The following is a 21253-nucleotide window of genomic DNA, read 5'->3' on the forward strand; positions in this document are numbered from 1 at the left end:
GTTTGTTGGCGCGCGGTTTACCTTTCTCCCGTGGTGGAGCTTGATGAAGCCATGTATGAGCAGGATCTGCAGTAGACACACGTTACAATTTATTTTTTTAAAATGGAATAAATAAATAAATAATTAGGGGATTAAGAACCGATCGAGTACAACGAAGAGGAAATGCTGGGACACTGAAAATCAATATGCATGCAGGAACCCTGGAGATTCAGGAGAATTTGGGGGAAGAATAACAGGGTGAGAGAGATATTTGACGGTACGTACCTGGTTGAGTTGATCGATCCTGATCTTGGTGCCCCACGGGTCGAGGAAGAAGTGGTGGTACTTCTCCAGCGTTAGGGGCTCCCCCTTCATCTCCCTCTCCGGTCGCCGCCTTCCTCGCCGTCCTACTCTCTTCCTCTCCCCCGATCTTCCTCCCTCCTGCACCTTGGTAGTTCGGGCCGTCTCTCTTCTCCTCTCTCTTTCCGCTATGCAGAACCACAGATTCCGTCTACGATGCCAGCAACGGCAAGGCCACCCGCACAAGTAAGAAGGAACCGCGAGAAGCAGATGACGACGCGGCCTGAACGAAAGCGTGGGCCTGTCGGCTAGCCCAGCCCCTACCGGCTTCTTTGGACGGTCAGGATCGTCGGAGCACGCAAATCGCAAACGACGCTGGTCGTTGGATCGAGGCGCGCGTCGCGGTCTGATCAAGGTGACCAACTCCCAAGTCCCTCCGCCCTCCGCCCTCCGCCCGTGCTCGATGCGTGACGCCTGCCCGGGCACCGGACGGAGGCAGAGCAGCTTTGCTTTCGCCAAAGCGGCCAGAGCCCAGAGCGTGTCCACCCTTTCGCCAATGCGGATACGCGACACTTCACATGCGATGTGGGAGGCCGAGGCGCGCGCTGCGCCGTGGCCCGTGGCGCGGCAGCCGTCTCCGAACGGGACGCGCCATCGATTCACCGTTCGACATGTGGACAAATGGACAATGCCCTCGGCTCCTCTCTGTTGCCTCTGAACCCTTTCCCCCTCCGTTCCTCGCCGAAGCGCGCCGATCGCGTCGTTCCTCTCGGCTTTGCCTTCACTGCTCTTTGCCTTCTCGGTGCATAAGCGACACGACAGTACACTTGCGAGAAAATGGCAGACGGGGAGAAGGAAAGAGACGACAGGATCGGCAGCGCGCGGAAGACTTCAAATGCCGTTTCACAACTCGAGCAACGCAGGCGAGCAACGCTGCTGCTCGGCGCTCGCAGCGTGTCGCTGATGCTTTCTGTAGTGCGGTCCCCCGGGATTCAAAAAAGCAAACTACGGAGCACTACTACATTACCAGAAGCGAGAACCTGCTCGCAGGAAAAAGCATCTTGCAGCGTCATGCCGTCATCGGCTAAACAACTTTAATTGGCTTTGATCCTTCACGCCGGTTCCTCAGCTCAAACATAATTTACAGATCACGACTCCTTTCAACAGAACGAGATTAATTAGCTTTGATCCTTCACGCCGATTCCCCATCACCACCACCATAATTTACATAATTACATCACCCATTCGAGCCATTCTACCAAAAGGACGGAACAGTACTGATGATCAGAAACCGCAGCTAATCTAACGACATCCGAAGCCCAAGTGCATGTTGTAGTACTGATGATCGGAAGCAGAAATCAAGCAGATGCCGGTGCCACCTCGCCGGCAGACGGGCGGTGAGCAGAGAGCTTGGGGGAACGGCGCCGCTACGCGGAGGTGGCCATCTCGACGGACGGGAGCGTGAGCAGCTCCACCACGTGCCGCCGCCTCGTCTTGGTCGCGGCCTTCCCCCTGCCCGTCGGGGAGCGCTTCTTCCTGGCCGCTGCCGGCGGCGCGGGGGGCAGGGGCGACGAGGCGCTGAGCAGGCTCGGCGGGGAGATGCGGGCGATGGCGGAGATGGGCACGGGGGTTGCGGCGGCGTCGAGCGACCGCACCCCGGCGCGGACGGAGAGGAGGGAGCCGACGGGGCACTCGCGCCAGCCGAGGTCCTCGATGTCGCGCGTGGCCTCGTCCGCGGAGAGCGCGGCGGCCGCGGCCGGGGCGGCGCTCGGCGGCGGCGCGGTGGCGTTGAGGGGCACGGTGGAGCGGCGCGGGCGCATGAGCTCCACCGACCTGAGCGCGTCCACCATCGCAGGCTGCCGTCGTGGGGCCGCGAGAGGCGTCAGTCATCAGAAACCCAGATAATCGAAGGCTTTAATTGGAGAAGATGGGGGTGGAAGCCACAAGCCTGGAAGGGAGGGGTGTGTACCTTCGGAACGCGGTGGAGCCTGGCGAACGCGTGCATGTAGATGATCTGCGACGAGGAGAAGGGGGGGGAAAAAGTTCAGGGCACGCGCACGCAACCACGGACACGGGCTGATCTGCGACGAGATAGAGAAGGGACCTCGTTGAGTTGGCGGAGGCTGAGGCCCTTGCCGCCGCGGGTGGTGAAGAAGACGATGTAGTCCTCGAGCGTCAGCCGCGGCCGCTCGGCCGCCGGGATCCTCGGCATCGCTGACCCCCCGCGCGCACTTCCTCCTCCTCCTCTTCCCTTGCGTGCTGCGCCTCCGCGACCGCGCGTGGTGAACTCCGAAAGCGGGTGGGCGGTGGACCGGTGGTACTAGAGCGGCAACCGACGTCGCCGCTGGGCTTATGGAGGTGCCCGACGGACAGGGGCAGCGCTGCAAAGCGGCGGGAAAGTGGCCCCAGCCGGGAACGGGCCCGCGCGTCAGGTGAATACGTGAATCCCGCGTCGCCTCCTGGGCACGGCGCCACAGCGGGAACTCGGGAAAAAAAACAAGAAGACCAGTGGCGCGCGCGCGTACTGCGATGTTCCTGAAAAGTGAAAACCCAGATGGCCAGATCAAATCACAGAGTAGAGTAGTGCCGTGCCGCCGGGTGGATTGCGACTCGGCGGCACCACGACAAACCGGGCGGCCGAATGCCACTCCACTTCCTTCGGTTGTTGGGAACACTGCTATTTTTTAGAAAATTGACCAGTGACCGGCCACCACTCACCATGAAGTTCCACGACATCGTTCCTACGTTCTAGATATGCCAATAATCCCAGATCCCAGGTTTAACAAGCTGGCAGGCTACAAAGTTTATGAAATCGTTTAATGCGTGTAGAGAGTTGAGATTTTAGACAGGAGAATTGCATGCGCAATTTTATGGAATCGGTAGCAAGGCTGCACAATGCAGTTTGATGATCACAGCTGGGGAAAACCGTGTAGCCAGATACAACAGTTGTTGGGCGAAGGATACAGGGGAAACTAAAAACAACACTTATCCTTCACAATTTCACATCATATAATCTACAGTTTACATCAATATGCTTCAACAAAGGGGAAAAAGAAATCACAATTCGGTACATCGGCTAACAGGGACTAGCGATCCCAACCCGATGGTCGTTTTCTCTCCCTGGACCGATCCCGTGAACTGCAATGCATGCAAAAATTTTGACTCAGAAAACTGGATATTGAAAGATGGTAAACAGATGGATCCACAGGCAAGAAATGATGCTGCAATGGCACAAGATGCGCCGGAGTTACCTACCTTTCTGGATTTTGGTTCCCGATTTCATTGCTATTTCCTGCAGGCCGGGATGCAGGGACGAAGGAGGGTGCCAACGGCGCTGACCGGGATGCAGGGACGAAGGAGGGGGCTGATTGTGCTGGCCGCGAGTCTCCTCCTATGGTGCCGCCAGACACAAAACCGCGAAGTGCTGGTCTTACAAAGGAAGGCGCACTGCTGCTTGGTGTATTCGAAGATCCAGACACAAAGCTGCTCTTAAATTGCTGCATCATCCCCGTCTTCAACGAATTTACAGCAGCAGTTCTTGGAGCAGGTACTTGTGCACCAGATTCAGCATTGTAACCTATGCCAAGGCCAAAATCAACTCCACGCACACCACGACTGCGCCCAGCACCCCCGCCACCACCTTTTCCTTTGCCACCTCCTTTCTTCCCACCTGATCAGCATAACGGCTTGTTAGTACACATTTCCATAAAAGACTCATCCAGATCACCTGCTTCCTGCACTATAAATAAATAAAGGCGACCTACCTTTCCTGGAGTCCCGTTTTGCTCTAAATCTTCCATCCTGCAATTCAAATCACAATAATTTCAGACAAAAATAGGATTATTTTAATTGCAAGAGTGACTACGTAAATTAACAAGATAGTATTTACATTGCTGCAAACATCCAGTTTGCATAAAGTATTCAGCAAGAATTCCATGCAAGTCTAGAGCTTACTTTGTAATGCCAACACAAAAAGCAAAAAATAATCAATAAGATAACTAACCTTCATAGCCAGATCCATGAGTTCATTGGGTACATCCTGACCAGCAGCTATCAAACTGTGAACCAGTTCACCAGCAAAGCGTGCCTCCTTCTGTGTAATCAGAGTGTATGCAGTGCCATCTTTATCACCAGCACGGCCAGTTCTTCCAATTCGGTGAATATGCATATCCATCTCTTTCGCAATATCAAAGTTAACAACTGTTTTAATTGACTTGATGTCAAGACCTCGTGCAGCAACATCAGTTGCAACCAGAACATGGTATGTCCCAGATTTGAACTTCTGTAGGGTCTCCATACGTGAAGCTTGATCCTTGTCACCATGAAGTGCTGCAATTCTGAATCCTCTCTGATTCAACTCTTTCTCTATCTCATCCACTCTAGCCTTCTTAGATGCGAATACAAGAACGTCTCCATCATCAATCATTCCAGGCAATTTCTCCAAAAGCCAAGGCATTTTCTCAGTATCAGAAGGGAGTACGTTGACAACTTGTTTAATGTCTTCATTAGCACTGCCAACCTGACCAACTGTAACTCTAATAGGATCGGTCAATATTTCTCTTGCCAAACGCTCCACTTTGTATGGCATCGTTGCAGAAAAAAGTAAGGTTTGTCGGTCTGGCCTAATTTGACCAACAATGGATCTTATTTGTGGCTCAAATCCAAGATCAAACATGCGATCAGCTTCATCAAGAACCAGATAAGTTGCCCTGAACATCTTCAATGCCTTCATCTTCAGCAAGTCTATTAATCTCCCTGGGGTTGCAATGACTACTTCACAGCCTGCTTTCAGTTCTTTAAACTGGTCAAATTTGGAAACCCCACCATATACAGCAGCAACTCGAAGGTTGTAAGGCTTTGCAAACTTCTTAGCTTCGAGATATATCTGATGTGCCAATTCTCTTGTTGGAGCACAAATCACTCCTATTGGTCCTTCTTCTTTCTCAAGCTCAGGCTGATCCATAATATGAACAATCATAGGGAGTACAAAAGCTGCAGTTTTGCCTGAACCAGTTTTTGCAATTCCAATGATATCTCTGCCTGAAAGTACTATAGGTAAAGCCTGACACTGAATTGTTGTTGGTTTTTCATAAGCCTGCTTGGCAATAGCATTCATTAACGGTACAGGAAACCCACAATCCTCAAAGTTTTTTATTGGCCTTGGCACATCAAAACCGGAAACCCTAATTGCCAAACTTTTCATATAATCTGCCACCTCTTGGTCACTCATACCTAAAAGAAAAAAAAAAGAGAAAGGTTTCAATACATCATAAATCAGATCATTAAAGAATGAGAAACAACAATCTGTGCATGGTTGTCACCACATCAATCATTAAGAAAAAAACACTGCTTGCAAGGCTCCAGTTGCATTAACTTTGTTCTTAACTAAATATTAATTTAGGAAGGGAGAAAGGAAGAACATGAAACAAAACAAGTACATCCAATTGAAATTTGCTCCTTTGGAGTGGAATACAGATATCAAAGTTTTGTGCTGAATTAGGGAAAGAAAAACTTTGGCCTGAACACATACAATGCAAGGCTCTGCAGATTTTTCTACTTTACCCCACGCTGTGAAAATGGCTAGTAATCCATCTACTTTAATCTAGTTACAAAATAACTGTGTCATGAGCTTATAGGCAATAAGAACATCTATCATTTATTTTATTACAACTACAGTTAATCTGGCAAGATCAATCTTATAACTGAGCTAGACATGCCCTGTATACTTAGTAAACTTGTAAGCGCCTTCACTAACCGGTGAGTGGAGGTTAGCTTCAGTCCAAGGCAGTATACCGCTACCAACATCACATCCAGTTCTTGAAAAAACATAATGAATTACATCATGGGGTCCAGCTAGTGATTGCATAAAATTTGAAGAATGGTAATGTATTAAAAGGGAAATAGCACCGTTACAATCAGGTGTTATGGGGCCTTTGATTCCTAATTGAACAAACACTTAAGTGACATGAAGCATTTGATCTTCTGGTTGTGATGAGTTTAATCTCTAACACAGCACTATAAGCACACGATCAAAACAAGAGCGGTCTTGGAACAGAGCATGGCTTCATTTCCATGTCAGGGCAGCAGAAGTTCAGATTGCATCATGGAACAGAGCATCACATATTTTACCAAGCTAACTAGCTAAGTAGGAAGTCATAGCACTCGTTGAATACCCTAGCCAAGGTCAGATTTAATAGCTCAGCCGTGTAAGCTTTAAGGAACAGCTAATTAACAGCCAACATTACATGTGAGGAACTAAATAGTGTCACATAAGTTTAGAAAAGAATGAAAGGTACCAAGTGCTTCACCTGAAATCAACGGCTTCTCCTCGTAAAAATCTTTGGTGAAGGCGTCGTACTCGATGGTCGAGTGATCGAGTGCTGGTATGGGCTCGATTTTCTTCTTGTCCACGACTATGGGGTTGTCGTCAGAATCGTATTCCATCATGCCGGCGTCGACGGCCTTGGCAGCGGCGTAGACCTCCTCGTCGGAGTCGTAACCGGCGCGCATAGCGTCGGCGGCGAGCGCGAGCCCGGCGTCTTTCTTGGCCCGCAGGAAGCTCTCGACGGGGTCATCCTCGTCATCGTCAGAGTCTGCGCGGCGAACCGCCTCGGGCTTGGGTGGCGGGGGCGGAGCGCGGATCTCCTCCTGGATCTCCGCCATGAAGGCGTCCAGCGGGTCGATCTCTTCCGCATCCTGCGCCTTGCTGGCCACCGCGGCGGCAGCGGGGGCGTCTGTGGGAGCGTCGTCGGAGAAGGCGATGTCGTCGAGGTCCGGGTCGTCGGTGGGACGGTATAGCCGCGGTACGGGCTGCGAGCGCTCGAAGCTGTAGGTGGTCGGCCGCGGGATGCTGAACCCCCCCAGCTTCGGGCGCTTCGACATGGCGCCGACGGCGGGACGGTTCTAGGGTTTGCGAGGCGCCGAGGACCCGGGGGTGATGGAGGAAGGAGACGATGGCAGCGGAGAATTGGCGCCGCTCGGCTTGGCTGGGTCGGGTGGCGTGGGCCGTGTGGGCCGTGGCTGGATCGGACCAGACGCTCGCTCGTCGGTATGGCCCGTTGCGTGCCATTATGGGATCAGGCCTGGTGTTGAATATACCAGGCCCGGACCTCTTTGCCGTGGTTTCTCATATCGGATTTTCTAGCCGTTCTCAATTGCAGTTTCACCCTGTGCCACAGGCGTCCTTCGGAGACACTGCCGGTAAGCAGATTAACGTGACTTGTGAGATACATCTAGATTGGAATGAACCTTAATGGAATAACCTTTAAATTACAAATTTTATTTTTATTGTTTCATAGACAGACTTAGTATTTAATTTATGCATGACGTAATCGTTTAATTGGACATGATATTGGATAAAATAAAATTGTACTATCAAATGGATGTGTGAAAGAGTTTCACTTCATTGAACATCATGTGAATCAAGTTTCATATAGATGAAAATTGATTTCCTCTCTTCATAACTCTAATATCACATCACCGTTTTTGCTTACATAGCACCTCAATTACGAAGAATGAATTCCCATTAAGAATGGAATAATAGCCGGCTATTATATTGGTATGTTTTCAGCCGGAAATTATCGTCCTGGTCTCCTAGATCTCTTCGTGGACTTTGTTTTCCACCGCAGGGTTGTGCTGTCACGGCGATGTTTCTTTTTTTTATTTGGCTTTTCGGTCCGTACAAGGAAGGATTGCATGCAAGAGAGAGAAATTGAGGCATGATATATTAAGGTTGCTCGGTTTCACGAGTCAGTCCCTATCACATAGAATGTTTAGATATAAATTAGGAGTATTAAATATAGATTAATTATAAAAGCAATTGCATAAATGAAGGTTAATTCGCGAGACGAATCTGTTAAGCCTAATTAATCTATAATTAGCACAAATTTACTGTAGCATCACAGGACTAATTAGGTTTAATAGATTCGTCTCGCGAATTAACCTTCATTTATGCAATTGATTGTGTAATTAACCTATATTTAAAACTCCTAATTAGTATCTAAACATTCGATGTGACAAAAACTAAACTTTAATTTCCGTAACCAAACACCCCCTTATAGAGCCAGCGGGTATGGAGGGTTCTTCTCTTCAACGAAGACTCGCTTCTACTATATTGCAATATGTGCCCCGTGCCCTCGCTATCGCCATGGCAGACAGAGGCCGAGCAGCTTGTGTGTCATTTCTCTCTCAAGTGAGCGTTTTATTGATTACTGATATGAGGTACAAGGATATGTTATAGAGGCAAGTAAAGGTTGGGGATTTTAGACCATGCGATAGCTGCTTGCGAGTAGTGCCGATGCGTAGTAGGAGGAACATGCTGAAGCTAACGATAGCATGCAGAGTTTTTATCCGAATTTGTTTTTCAAAGCTCATCGATCTCTAATTCCTTGTACTTTTTGTGCAAAGTTGTGTTTAAAGAATTTGCAGTTAGATTTGCTAAATCTTGATTCATCTATATTATTCTTATTACGGTGCAAGTTTGATTGCATTTTGTTTCAAGATCCGAAGGCTGTAGGATTATCTGTAGGTTATCTTATTCTAATACACTTTATGCTGATAATCTTTGGGTAGTGGTTGTTCTTCATATGTAATTATGTTGTTCTTTCTCAAAACTAAATATCAAAAGTCGTTAGTAAGAGTGTCAAATGTTTGACCTGTTGACGCTAAAAATCGGACGATAATTTCGGCTTCAGTGTTGGACACACGACCCGGGAGAATCTGCTTAGCTCTTGTTCGGATTGTCGCCTTGGTGCGGTTCGCGCGGCGTGCCAGTCAATCGGACCCGTTGATTGATAAGGAAAAGAAAAATATTAAATTCCAAGGTTTCGATCGGCTGAATTTCCGATCTATTTCAAAGGGTGTATCAGCGAATCGGCCGAATCAGTGTAAGGATGACCGGCTATAAAACAGCCGATAACCACGTGGCAATTGTAAAAGAAATTACTGGAATAACTTGAACAATACTACAGAGATAACACTTGGAACAGATCTAATCGGTTGTATGATGATAAACAAAATATTGATAAAACCGACAGTTCGTGTCTCAAGCTGGATAACTGATGATAAAAACTAAAATAACAGGCAAAACCTATAATTCTAGTAAATATCGATAACTGGTGAATAAATTTAAACGAAACAACAGCGATGCGCCCAAAGTTAAAGCTTAGATATTACTTGATACGTGGAACTTACAAATTGACCGGAGATCACATTGATGCAGTCCTGCCAACTCGCATGAACTCGTGAAAAAGAAAGAGCGTTTGGCGAAGTCGCCGACAGTACGTGAGAAAAGTAGATCTGTATTGATGATTATTATGTTTTACAAACCTTACGAGGCATCTATTTATACCCTGCTACAACTAATTTCCTAACCGACTACGATTTTATCTCTAATTCAAAATAAATATTTACACACAGATACGGCCTGTATTCGGAGTCAAACACTATTCAACTTTTCCATAGGCCAATCCTCATCTTCATCTAATCACCGTCTTGGCCCGTTTTAGGTCCACATCGGCCAAGCAGCTCCGGCTCCCAATCGGCTAGTCTTCATTGACTCCCTCAGCTAATCGGGCGAAACACTGTAGCTCTATCAGCCGATTCCCCAGTCATAGCTTCTTTGCTCATCCGCATCGGCCACCTTGCTCTCCTTGACGCCGACCTTAACACGTGTCAAAATCCAGCGTCAACATGACCTATTGAATTCAAACAGAAGCAGCCGCGTGTAAAGTGCGCCGCTAGCTTTTAGGATGGAGACATGGTCCTCTCCATATGACTCCGGGGGTGTTTGGAAAGGGGTGCTAAACTTTAGCACCTCACTTTTAGCACTTGAACTCCCAAACAGGGGTGCTAAAAGGTGAGTGCTAAAATTTAGCACCTTTTTTTGCTTTAGCACACCCAAGGGGTGCTAAAAGTTGCTAATGGGTGTTAAAAGTGGTCCCCAAGCCCACTTTTTCCCTAGTTGCCCCCTCTCTCTCCTCTCCACTTTTCCCCAAGCCACTCATAAATGAGGGCAATGCAGTCATTTCTCACCCAAGGTGCTAAACTTTAGCACTGTATCCAAACAACCCTAAGTGCTAAACTTTAGCACCCACAGTGCTAAACTTTAGCATTGTGTATCCAAACGGGGCAGTATGTTATTCTTTGGAATTTGATCAGGTGGCCTACTAATGAGACAAACACTAGCTTTATCCTGACCGAGAGAAAGTTCTTGGACAACCACAACCGCCATAATATCCTATCAATACACCAACTTACCGAACCTCTCTTTCGTTCAAAACCTCCTTTCAAAATGCAAACATACCAAATCAAGTGGCACGGATTGTGACAAGTCCATAGGTTCTTGAAATCTTTCAAATTTTCTTCTAAACCACCGTACTTAAAAGCCCAAAAGGTCCGTGGAATGGGATTTTGTTTACGATGACTGGATGAGAGTTGAGACTGACCCTGTACTTGTTTACTCCTCCGTGTGGACGTCAAGCACTACAGTAGATAAAACCCTAAAGTTTCCTGCTTGCTCGTATCATATCGCTGGGCGAAGAAAAAAAAAAGTAGTGATCCATTAGTCCACGAGCGTACTCATGGCCCTATTAAAGAAACCCCAGCTACTAAAAAAATCCAATGCCTGACAAAAACACTGACCAAGATGATTAAACCGGCGTGGCATCATCTAGGGCGCACCAAACCTGGAGTGACCGGCAACTAATTAACAACTACCCCAGTCCTAGGTTGCATCAACGACGTCTTAATCAAATGAACGAACAGATAAACAAATGGCAATTTTCCAATACTTGTTACGAGAAGATTCTCTCAGCACCCTAGGAATTTCAACTCTAGGGCTGCTTGGGAGGACTTCAGCTCCGCTTCTTCGATAGCTCCTGCCGAAAGCTGTACCAAACGGCAAGGCAACGAACAGCTCCGGCGCAGAAGCTCCTCAATTTGCGCTGACTTGAGCCATTCGATGAAGAGGGAGCCGAAAAAAGTGTCTCCCCCGCTTCATCCTCACCTTCCCTGGTTCGCTCCCTGGTTGGCTGGTTCCGGGCGAAAATGCCCTACCCTGACGATCCTCATCGACGGCTCGTCCACAGGAAGAGCAGTAGCAGCCCACGCCGGCGGGAAAGGGCGATGGCGTGCCCATGGAAGCGAGGGCAGCAACGACGACAAAGATGGGGCAGAGAGATGGGGGTGTTGCGCGGCGCGGCCGGAGCAGCAGGAGAGCAGCGTGACTGGCCAGAGCTCGGAGAGCCACTCCGTGGCGGCCATGGAGCAGGAGATGGGGGCGTCGCACGGTGCGGCCGGACCGGCAGGTGGCAGGGTGACTGGTTAGAGCTCGGAGAGATGCCGTGGGGGAACAATGCGGGAGCGGTGCAACGCACTATGGATGAAGCAGTCGGCGGTGGAGCCTGGAGTGACGCGAGCCGTCGGACAGGAGCGATGTCGCCGTTGAGTGGATAAGGATGGGGACTGGGGACAATGAACTGAAGGAAGCAGCTAGCTTGTTGACAGGAAAGGATAAGGTCGGTGAAAAGATATCGTGAAAAAAGATGGGGTGAAAAAGAAAGGAAAAAAGAGGCAGTGAAAAAAAAGAAAGGTTGATACGGAAAACTAAAAATAAAAGGGTAACATATTTAAATGAAAATAAATTAAAAAAGTTGATATAATGATATTCATTAATCTATTTACTATTCTTTTTCATTTCATATGAAATCATATTCTAAATTAAAGGAATCTTTCAAAACTCATTTGTAGAACCAAATCAAATCAGTAGGGTATATTGGTTGCATGTTAGCTCGTGTGGTTGCATGGGTTATGTCTACTTTTGTAACTACAAGACACACTAATTATTGCTTAATAATAATTCCTTTAATTTATTTTTTAAATTTCTAATGAACTTAAATTTAAACTAATGTTAAATATTCAATTCATCTATTCAAACAATCCACGTAGGCAAAGGCATATAGGACATTTGACCTCTTTGCATCCATTCCTAAAAATACAGGAGAAACCGTTTTGCCGAATACTTTTAGAACCGCTTCAGCACCACCAAAGTAGCCACAGCTAGAGCCATTTGAACCACAGATAGCCAAACAAGCCCCTAATAATCTAACAGTGAACGAACTTACCCTCCTCTTTCTCCCTGGTCCTGTATTTGAGATTGAACTCGTGTTCTTCTCAATTTACTCCTGTACTCTCCTCCACCTCCAGTTTCCACTTTCTACGGAAGACGTTGCCTTTGTGGAGAGCAAACTCTGGACTTCTAGAGGCAGGCGCACTCAACGTTCAAAACGCAAGTCCCTGTCGCCGTGTCGCGTCGCATCCCTCACAACTGGCAAGTGCGTGGCGTGGGCGCTGGGGCAAAGCCCTTCGCTCAGTGGCGCGTGTGGAAAGCGCTCGTCGCTCCGCGCGAGGGGGACAGTCACACAGGGAAAGGCTGCTGCAATTGGCGCTGCCACCGAGGCCTCTCTCTCTCACTCACGTGGTGTCTCTCTCCTCGCCTGCCTGTCCTCGCAACCCAACCCTCCCCCTCCCCTCCCTCCCGGTCCCGGACAACCCAAATTCCCCCTCCCACCCGTCGGTTCCGTAGCGTCTCTCCAGGTTGGGGTTTGGGGGCGTCTCCACGGGTGGGTTTGGGGTTGGTCGGCGGCGGCGGAGGCGGAGGCGGAGTTGGGAGGGCGGCCTGCGACATCCTTCCTGCCGCGAGCAAGCGGAGTCCGGGCGCGCGCTCTGCGGTCGGAGAGGCGGGGGTGAGATCTACGCGCGCGGGCTGCTGCGGCTTTCCCGCGGGTCCTGCGGGAGAGATGGGGTTCCTATCGGCGAAGCTCCTGCCGTCCTGCGAGAGCATGTGCGTGTGCTGCCCCGCGCTGCGCCCGAGCTCCCGCCGCCCCGTCAAGCGTTACAAGAAGCTGCTCGCCGAGATATTCCCCAAGACGCCAGTGAGTAGCGCCCCCTCTGTTCTCTTCTCGTTTCAGTCCGGTCGGCGCGGGTCTAGTGTAGGAGGTTCGGTAGCGGCATTGGTTGGTTACTGCAGTTGCTCGATGCATTGTTCTACTCCCTCTGTTCATCTATATATGACGTTGAGATAATAGTTGTTTGATTGGTTGGCTGTTTTTATTCAGCCAGGTCACATGTAGAAGCTGTTTTGGTTGCTCGCGTGATAACATATCGCATGAGATAAAAATTAAAAACAAGGGTCGTTGCTTATTTTATATAAGTATATTTAAATAGTTCTTAGTTTACTTTATTAAGGATTAATCAGATTTAAAAACATCAGTACCACTTAATACACATTAATCACAAGCTAATAGCATCATTAAGGAGACGTGCGCCTGCACCACGCGAGCCAGGCTTGCCAGCAACGCAGAAAAATCTACGGAACCAGGCGGAGGGGTGCCTTTTGCATCTGACGAGCCAGGTTCAAACCCCGGTGCAGACAACCAATCAACCTGAACTTGCATGCGGCGGGCCTGGCCAGGCGTCAACCAGCCAACCAATCGCTCCCCTAGTATTTTGGATCTGCAAGTAGTTGGTAACTACCTTCTTTATAAAATGCTTTGCGGAATATTTCCCTGTAAAGTGTGTCCTATTCTGTCCCTCCTAAATTCTGTGGATAAAATGTAGATTCCGGTGTGTTGATTGTAGATGACATCAGTACCCATACTGAAGTTAGCAGTGAAGTGTACCGCTGTCGCTTACTGTTGCTGTTTTTCTTTTGCAGGATGGTGCTCCGAATGAGAGGAAAATTATGAAGTTGTGTGAGTATGCCGCGAAGAACCCTCTGCGCATACCAAAGGCATGTGATGTCGCCATTTTGTGACGTTGTTGTGCTGCTACAGAGGATGTGGTTAATCATTGCTTGTTTCCCCTTCACTGCTTGCCTGTCAGATTGCCAAGTTTCTGGAACAGAGGACTCACAAGGAGCTGCGCTCGGCTCATGTGAGCTTTGTCAGAATCATCACCGAAGCTTACAGCAAGCTACTCTTCATCTGTAAGGAGCAGATGTGAGTTTGCAAAGTTCTAGGCCACCACTTATGTACTGTTTACTGCAATGCAAATAGCTTGCCATGAGTTTTTTGCGGCTGAATTTTTATGTCATGCTACTGTCCACATGTGTTGGTGCAGGGCATATTTTGCCATCAGCCTAATGAACGTCCTTACTGAGCTTCTGGAAAGCAAGCAAGAGAACATCCACATCCTCGGGTGTCAAACTTTAGCAAACTTTATCAACAGCCAGGTGGGGTATTGACAATTAGACATGTCCGGTGCTTTAAATGTTCATATTCTTGGTTGATTTTTTTAGGTATGCATTAGGATTCATTTTATTTGGCATATTATCAGGTAGACAACACATATGCACGCAACATTGAAAGCTTGGTTCGCAAAGTATGTGGGCTTTCACGTCAACAGGGCGAGGAGCACAGGCTTCTGAGGGCAGCAAGTTTGCAGTGTTTGTCAGCAATGGTAATGCAAAATTTGCTTTTCACTGCTTGCACCGTCTTTCTCCTTTTTTTTTTCTTGATGGTTTCTAGCAATTTTGTTTGGAAGTTCAAGCGACTATTGTAAAATTTCTGCAGATCTGGTTTATGAAGGAGCATTCATACATATTTGCTGATTTTGATGAGGTAAGTACTGCCAGTTTTTTAATAGCATTAATCCTGTTGTCATTTGTTGTGCAGTACTAAAGGAAATAAAACTAGTTTGCATGAGTTCCAAATTGCTTCTGTTTGCAATTTATTATCATGCTTGATTGCACCAGGTTATTTCATATTAGCAATAATCAGATTGTCTAATTAGACTTGCGTTGTGTCAGTCCCATGGTTGAGTTGCTTTATCTGCAGTTCTGCATCATGTTCTATCAACCATCTAAAGCTGTGAAATATAGCTTTGTTTTTCTTGTTTTATACACAGAAATTATTAGCTTACTGTGTTCTTTTTTTGTTTCTCGTTTCTTTTTTAACCTACGCCCAAGTGATTATAGCATGATGATATTGTAAAAATTGAACAGGTTCTGTGGTTTAGCCTTTTCTCCTTTTCTAGGGAAGTTATAGTTGATCCACATAGAAATGAGGAAATATTTTTTTTGCACAAACTACTATTAGTACATGCAAAGTTGATTTAGTGCTACACGTGGAAATCCAAACTGGCCTTAACTTTGCTGCTGATGCTCTTCTTTCTCGATTTTGGTGCCAACAGGACTTTTGGCTTCTTGAAATTCTATTCGAAACTTTTTCAGTGGTTGTTGAATGACATTGCTTTGTGTACTTATGAGTTCAATGCAAGGACAGCAGTTCATGGTTTAACTTTCTGTGGATTTGGCAGGTAGTGCAATCGGTCTTGGAAAATTATAGGGCGGAGGAATCTATTGGTGGTGGTGATGACAGACATGCATCGCAGCATAATTGGGTTGATGAAATAGCAAGATGTGAGGGTAGACCTGGCTTAGGTGGTGGTAATGATGTGAATATCAGCAGTACAACCATTAGGCTGCGTCCAGCAAGGAATTCATCAGCTCTTACCAGGTAGGTTATCATTACGAATGCATCTATATCTTCCTTTCATAACTTTGTGCAGAAAATGTGTGCTGTTGCTTATGGCACGCCATGTGAGTTTTTCCTGCACCATGATCTGTTTCTTAGTCTTATATACCTCTCAAGCGACAGTGTGCCTTTTTTCTTTCCTCTATTGAATGGTTCGATGTTCCCCGACTATTACAAGTGGAAGATCCCAGAGCATGCTTACGCTCTCTAGATGTTACTTGATGTTTTTTTGGTGTAATATAATATCTTTTGAAGTGTATAGACATGTTAGATGTGGAGAGCTGATAACACAGAGCTGTAGATCTGAGAGCATGTTTAAGCTCTCTAGATGTTATTTGATGTTTTTTGGGTGTAATATAATATCTTTTGAAGTGTATAGACGTGTTAGATGTGGAGATCTTAACACAGAGCTGTAGATCAATTTCGATTCTTACACTATAGCTTGTTGATTTGTTTAATATAATCTTGTATCCGTTAAGTACCAGATGTCCAAAAGAGCTGTAGGAAGAACATCATAGCAGTATAAATATTTCAGGTTCATTTTTCTTTTATCTATCCATTCTCTGAGCTATGAATATAACCATGATAGCATTGCTTAGTCATCTTGCGAATGATATCCCACGTACATATTATGGCATGCTCTTCTCCCTTTTCTTTTTCATACTTTGTTTTGTCGTGTGTAAACATATATGAAGTTATTCGTTCTACTCCATACTCACCTGACCTAGTACAATGTACTTAATACATTATGATTTCCTTCAATGGAAATGCAGGGAGGAACGCGAGTCTCCAGAAGTATGGTCGCATATTTGTGTGCAGAAGCTTGCTGAGTTGGCCAAAGAGAGTACAACTATGCGACGCATCCTAGATCCTATGCTTTCATACTTTGATAAGAAAAAACAGTGGCCCCCCCGACATGGATTGGCTTTGCTTGTTTTGTCTGATATGGCTTATCCGGAGAAGATTTCAGGCATGTTGTTTATTCACTAAATGACTTGTTTCAAAAATTATAATTGCCTACATACCAAAAATACCAATAAACACTATCTTCTATATGGACTTTCTTCCAAGCATTTTTTACATGAATTTTATATTTCTTTATCCTGGTTTGGAGTATGTTTCTGGTTTTTTCTTACATATTAGCAACCTATAATAATTTTTCATAGAGAGTACGACTTAATTATTATTTAGAATGGGTTATCTGTCTCGTTACAAATAGGTCTTCATGGAAGACGTGGAGCATCCACATTCTTCATCACATCATATTGAGTACATTATAATCTGCACCATACAACCTCCTTTTCCTATCTATGCTGTTTTCATGATATTATCCCTGCTTGCTTATGTGTTATTCTCTTGCAGGCAACGAGCAATTGATTTTAACCGCTGTCATCCGGCATTTGGATCACAAAAATGTTTCACATGATCCTCAGACAAAATCAGATATTATTCAGACAGCAACATCCTTGGCACGGCAGCTTCGATCCCGAGGATTTACTGCTGAACTTGTAGTAGCAGGTGACTTGTGCAAGCACTTAAGGAAAACACTAGAGGCTGTGGAGTCAGGCAGTGTTGAAGATCTGAATTTGAATGAATCTCTTCAGAATTTCTTGGAGGAATGTCTTATGGAAGTTGTTAGAGGAGTATGTCCTGCTTATTCTGCTCTATTTCTTTCTTGATATTGACACTTCCCATTTCTATGCTTACAATATCCCCATTTCTTATTTACTATTTTTCTGGAATTTCTACTAGATTAATGATGTGCGGCCACTCTATGATATGATGGCAATAACATTGGAGAATTTGCCTTCAATACCAACAGTTGCCAGAGCAACACTTGGAAGTTTGCTGATCCTTTCGCACATAATCTCATTGACATCAGTATCGTCCAATGCTCCTATGGTCAGTTGACTGCTCTGAATTTAAGCTATCATCTCTCAATATCCAATTATTTAAGATACTTCATATGTCTCAGAATAAAAAGTTCATAACTGTGTATATATTTTACTATGGATCAAATAATATCCCCTTCCTGGCTCCCTGCCTAATCTTCTTTCCTATCCTTTACAAAATCCTTTTTTTTAACCATTTTTGGTGTTTACTTCTGTTTTGCTTGTTTGTAGGTCTTTCCGGAAGCACTCCTCCAGCAGATCCTGAAGGCCATGGTGCATCCTGATATTGACACTCGTGTGGGAGCACACCACATGTTTTCCGCTATTATTACCCGAGGACCAAGCCATCTGAGGAGTGAGTCAGAGTACCTATACGAAACAAAAAAGCAGTCTCGGACTACATCTGTATTTGCTTCTGCCACCGCTCTACTGGAGAAGCTAAGGAGAGAAAAGGAGAGTTTGAGTTCAGATAAACCTCGAAATATCATCAATGATGATGTGAAGGAAAGGAGCACACATGAAGAGGATCACAAACATGTTTGGTCACGGAAAAATTCAGCTTATTTCTCAAAGTTGGTTTTCTCTTTCATGGAAAGATGCGCAAAGCTAAGCAGCCCTGTACAGGTATCTCGTTGACACCCCAAGTAAAGGGCATTTATACTTGATTAAAGTGGCCATCCTTTGTTTCTTTTTAACTATCTTACAAAATTTTCCCTTTGCCGTCAGCTGTGTTTATTAAGGTGTATAACCAGCTTTTTCCTCAAATGTTTCAGGAGGCCAATATAGCCTTGTTAACTGAAGATCAAACCAACCAATTGCTGTCTGCATTCTGGATTCAGGCCAATCAAACAGATAATATTCCTTTTAATTATGAGGCGATTGGTCATTCATACAGCCTCACAGTTCTTTCTTCCCGCCTTAAGGTATGAATTCATTGGAAGAAACTTATCCTTTTGGAGTTTCACTAATGGCATAAAATAGTTCGATAGACACAGTTGTAATTTATATTCTCCGTTAACATTTTTGGGTAGCAATTTTACTTTTATAAGAGTAACTAGACTTGTCGATCCCTTTCCGAACTGCAATAAGCATCCTTGCATTTATTTCCAGAATCCTCATAATTACGACTGTGTTATTTATAATATTCTTGATGCTGCAGAATTCAAGCAACTGTAATATCATCCAGTTTTTCCAATTGCCACTGTCCCTGCGAAGTATTGCTTTAACTCCGGGTGGTATGATCAGCTCTTTGAAATCTATGGTTTTCTTTACCCTTTGTATTTGTCTCTCTCATGGAAAGTCACGTGCCTTTGCTTATCTGTCCAGGAGTTCTGCCTGCTTCTTGCCAACTCTCTATTTTTACCTTAGCAACGAGCATGCTGGCATTTACTGGAAAAGTTTGTCACATCACTGAACTGTCAGACTTGCTAAGGTGTTTTACATCTTCCAAAGTAAGTTCTAGTGCAGAGAATAATAAGATATTATGCCCTCTCATGCGAAATACTTCATGCTGTATTTCTCTTTAAAGTTTTGACATATTCTTTGTCGCCATTTCCCAGCTATCAGTACAGCTTCTGCTTCTGTGCTATTGAGCAAATAGAATTGCATTCCCTTTTCATGTCTGATTAGTGAAAATGTGTTACTGAATGTTTTGCAGGTCGACCCTTACCTGAGAATTGGTGAAGACTTGCAACTCTATGTAAGGTTGCAATCAGATCTAGGCAGCTATGGTTCTGAAAACGACCAGGAGGTTGCCAAATCCATACTTTCTGACTGCAGGATGAAAGTAGGGACGAATGATCAGCAACTGCTTGATGTTATTGCTTCTGCACTTTCTAGTGTCACTGAGGTTAGTCTTGTACATGAGCGGTGTGATTTTCCCATATGTTTGCTGTTCGGATGTTATGGTCTTACTGGGTTGCATGCTGTTGAAAATGAAGCAAATGTACCATTTCTCCCTCCCTCCCTCTCTTCATTTGCCATGGATTTTTTAATTAGAATTGCATTACCAGATGGAAAAGGATGTACTAGTAAAGGAGCTCACTGAGATGTTCACACCTGAAGAAATGCCTTTGTTTGGGTCGAATTCAGCACTTGACTGGGCTAACTTCAACGGGCAGGCGTTTTCTGATGAATCCCTTTCTTTTGATGAGGTAGGTTGGTTACATTAAATGCTTACCTCGTTCATTGGATAAGGCACTTGCATAAGTCTGGAATGACGCAATGTTTCATTTTTCTTATCATTCTTTCCATAATGAAAAATTGCTTTTAGGTCACCTCACAGGTCCTTTTGCATTGCAGGAATGTTCAAGAACCTCTTCAGTAGATTGCGGCTTGCACGAATCACCAATTACGAACACAGCTAGCTCCATCTCAAAGATTACTCTACCACAGTCTGTTCCACATGTTTTAGGTGTTGGTCAATTGTTGGAATCAGTAAGTACTTCAAGTTCAGCTTACTTGATACTCAGCTAGTTCACATTTGCACTAGTTTTGTGAAGTATTGGCAGCTAGACATCATTGTATATTTTATACTTACTCCGTTTTTAAATGTATGTCGTTTATGAACAAATAGTATATTGCTCTCCCTTTCTGCCTCTTATCATGCCATCACAGTAGTATATTATTATATACACAGCCAAAGCCTGTAAATATTGTAAAGATTTGTTTGTTTTTTGATTTTTTGTACCTGTTTCTGAATCTCTCTCTGTTATCAGGCGCTACATGTTGCTGGCCAGGTTGCAGGTGCATCCGTTTCAACCTCACCCCTCCCATATGGCACAATGACTAGTCAATGTGAAGCCCTTGGATTGGGCACGAGGAAGAAGCTATCAAGCTGGCTTGTCAGTGGCCACGAATCGACTCCAGACAATCCTATGCCAAGTCTTCCTACTGCCCATCATTCCATCATTCCCAAGGTATGGAGATGGACACATCCTCAGACCCAAAAATGTCTTCAAGAATGCTGTCATCCTGTACCTTATTCTCGCACGATCTGCATTTGTCCAGGTAAATTCTTGTGGTTTCGAGAGCATCCACCGTGTGTCATCAGAGCCATGTTCCATGGTGAAGCTTCCACCCGCCAGCCCTTTCGATAACTTCCTGAAGGCTGCCTATCGCACCCAGCCGGAGCTGTGATAAGCCTTGCGGAGCACCTAACCAACCCTCTTCATGAGGGCTAGACTGCAGTACCCAAAGCATAGAGCAGCGCTAGGTTATCTAATGGAACACTTGGCCACTCTGGGCCTAAGCAATCTGTAGCGTGGTTTTAATAGTAGTAGCATATGTATTTATGTATCTATATGTACCAAATGGCTGTAGTGTAAGCCCGCGAGCTCTCTTGTTTGTTCAGACTCTGATGTAGGAGAATACTGAATGGTTATGTTTGTCACTAATGTTATGCTCTGTTGTGGTAATTTTTTTAATTTTGTCCTTATGCCGTGAAGTCCACAGAGAAAAAGAAAATACAGTACCACTGCAATAACCCGTGGACTGGTCATACAATCCTGCATAAGTGTATAACTGTATACGGCAGAGGTTTTCGATACC

At 45.6% G+C, this 21253-nt stretch overlaps 4 protein-coding genes across 4 annotated transcripts in view; 1 reads left to right on the forward strand and 3 right to left on the reverse strand.

The window, feature by feature from the left end:
* Positions 1–500, reverse strand: part of LOC101771894 (leucine-rich repeat extensin-like protein 3) — a 2926-nt gene extending 2426 nt beyond the window's left edge. Inside the window, exons 1-2 of the mRNA XM_022823162.1 lie at positions 265–500; positions 22–66 (exon numbers count right to left, since the gene is read on the reverse strand). Of these exons, the coding sequence (XP_022678897.1) occupies positions 22–66; positions 265–354 (135 nt within the window). The 5' untranslated portion in view covers positions 355–500. The remainder of the gene's footprint in view (positions 1–21; positions 67–264) is intronic.
* Positions 501–1348: 848 nt separating this feature from the next.
* Positions 1349–2798, reverse strand: LOC101772302. Its single transcript, XM_004986970.3, has 3 exons — positions 2384–2798; positions 2249–2293; positions 1349–2135 (listed from the first exon to the last, which is right to left on the reverse strand). Exons 1-3 carry the CDS (start codon positions 2489–2491, stop codon positions 1707–1709), a joined length of 582 nt encoding a protein of 193 aa, XP_004987027.1. The 5' UTR covers positions 2492–2798; the 3' UTR covers positions 1349–1706.
* A 347-nt stretch (positions 2799–3145) lies between these two features.
* On the reverse strand, positions 3146–7236 carry LOC101782545 (DEAD-box ATP-dependent RNA helicase 24). The gene is made up of 5 exons (XM_004984550.4): positions 6588–7236; positions 4283–5511; positions 4044–4080; positions 3535–3949; positions 3146–3417 (listed from the first exon to the last, which is right to left on the reverse strand). Exons 1-5 carry the CDS (start codon positions 7159–7161, stop codon positions 3366–3368), a joined length of 2307 nt encoding a protein of 768 aa, XP_004984607.1. The 5' UTR covers positions 7162–7236; the 3' UTR covers positions 3146–3365.
* A 5542-nt stretch (positions 7237–12778) lies between these two features.
* LOC101782956 lies at positions 12779–21132 on the forward strand. Its single transcript, XM_004984551.4, has 19 exons — positions 12779–13211; positions 13994–14068; positions 14161–14276; positions 14398–14509; positions 14614–14736; positions 14850–14897; positions 15595–15794; positions 16586–16782; positions 17175–17455; positions 17565–17714; positions 17936–18328; positions 18478–18627; positions 18864–18939; positions 19031–19155; positions 19362–19553; positions 19717–19857; positions 20006–20140; positions 20422–20622; positions 20714–21132. Exons 1-19 carry the CDS (start codon positions 13077–13079, stop codon positions 20840–20842), a joined length of 2979 nt encoding a protein of 992 aa, XP_004984608.1. The 5' UTR covers positions 12779–13076; the 3' UTR covers positions 20843–21132.
* The last annotated feature ends 121 nt before the right edge of the window (positions 21133–21253 follow it).

Source organism: Setaria italica, chromosome IX, assembly GCF_000263155.2.
Source record: "Setaria italica strain Yugu1 chromosome IX, Setaria_italica_v2.0, whole genome shotgun sequence".
Lineage (NCBI taxonomy): Eukaryota > Viridiplantae > Streptophyta > Magnoliopsida > Poales > Poaceae > Setaria > Setaria italica.

Excerpts from the sequence above, each read along its gene's own strand:
- LOC101772302 (XM_004986970.3), bottom strand. The coding sequence starts at position 2,491 with ATGCCGAGGATCCCGGCGGCCGAGCGGCCGCGGCTGACGCTCGAGGAC. Across the intron at positions 2,294-2,383 it reads GCCTCCGCCAACTCAACGAG|ATCATCTACATGCACGCGTT; the intron begins GTCCCTTCTCTA and ends TCCTCGTCGCAG. Across the intron at positions 2,136-2,248 it reads GGCTCCACCGCGTTCCGAAG|CCTGCGATGGTGGACGCGCT; the intron begins GTACACACCCCT and ends CCACGACGGCAG.
- LOC101782545 (XM_004984550.4), bottom strand. The coding sequence starts at position 7,161 with ATGTCGAAGCGCCCGAAGCTGGGGGGGTTCAGCATCCCGCGGCCGACC. Across the intron at positions 5,512-6,587 it reads GGAGAAGCCGTTGATTTCAG|GTATGAGTGACCAAGAGGTG; the intron begins GTGAAGCACTTG and ends TTTTTCTTTTAG. Across the intron at positions 3,950-4,043 it reads AAAACGGGACTCCAGGAAAG|GTGGGAAGAAAGGAGGTGGC; the intron begins GTAGGTCGCCTT and ends TATGCTGATCAG.
- LOC101782956 (XM_004984551.4), top strand. The coding sequence starts at position 13,077 with ATGGGGTTCCTATCGGCGAAGCTCCTGCCGTCCTGCGAGAGCATGTGC. Across the intron at positions 18,940-19,030 it reads TATTGCTTTAACTCCGGGTG|GAGTTCTGCCTGCTTCTTGC; the intron begins GTATGATCAGCT and ends TTATCTGTCCAG. Across the intron at positions 20,623-20,713 it reads ATCATTCCATCATTCCCAAG|GTAAATTCTTGTGGTTTCGA; the intron begins GTATGGAGATGG and ends GCATTTGTCCAG.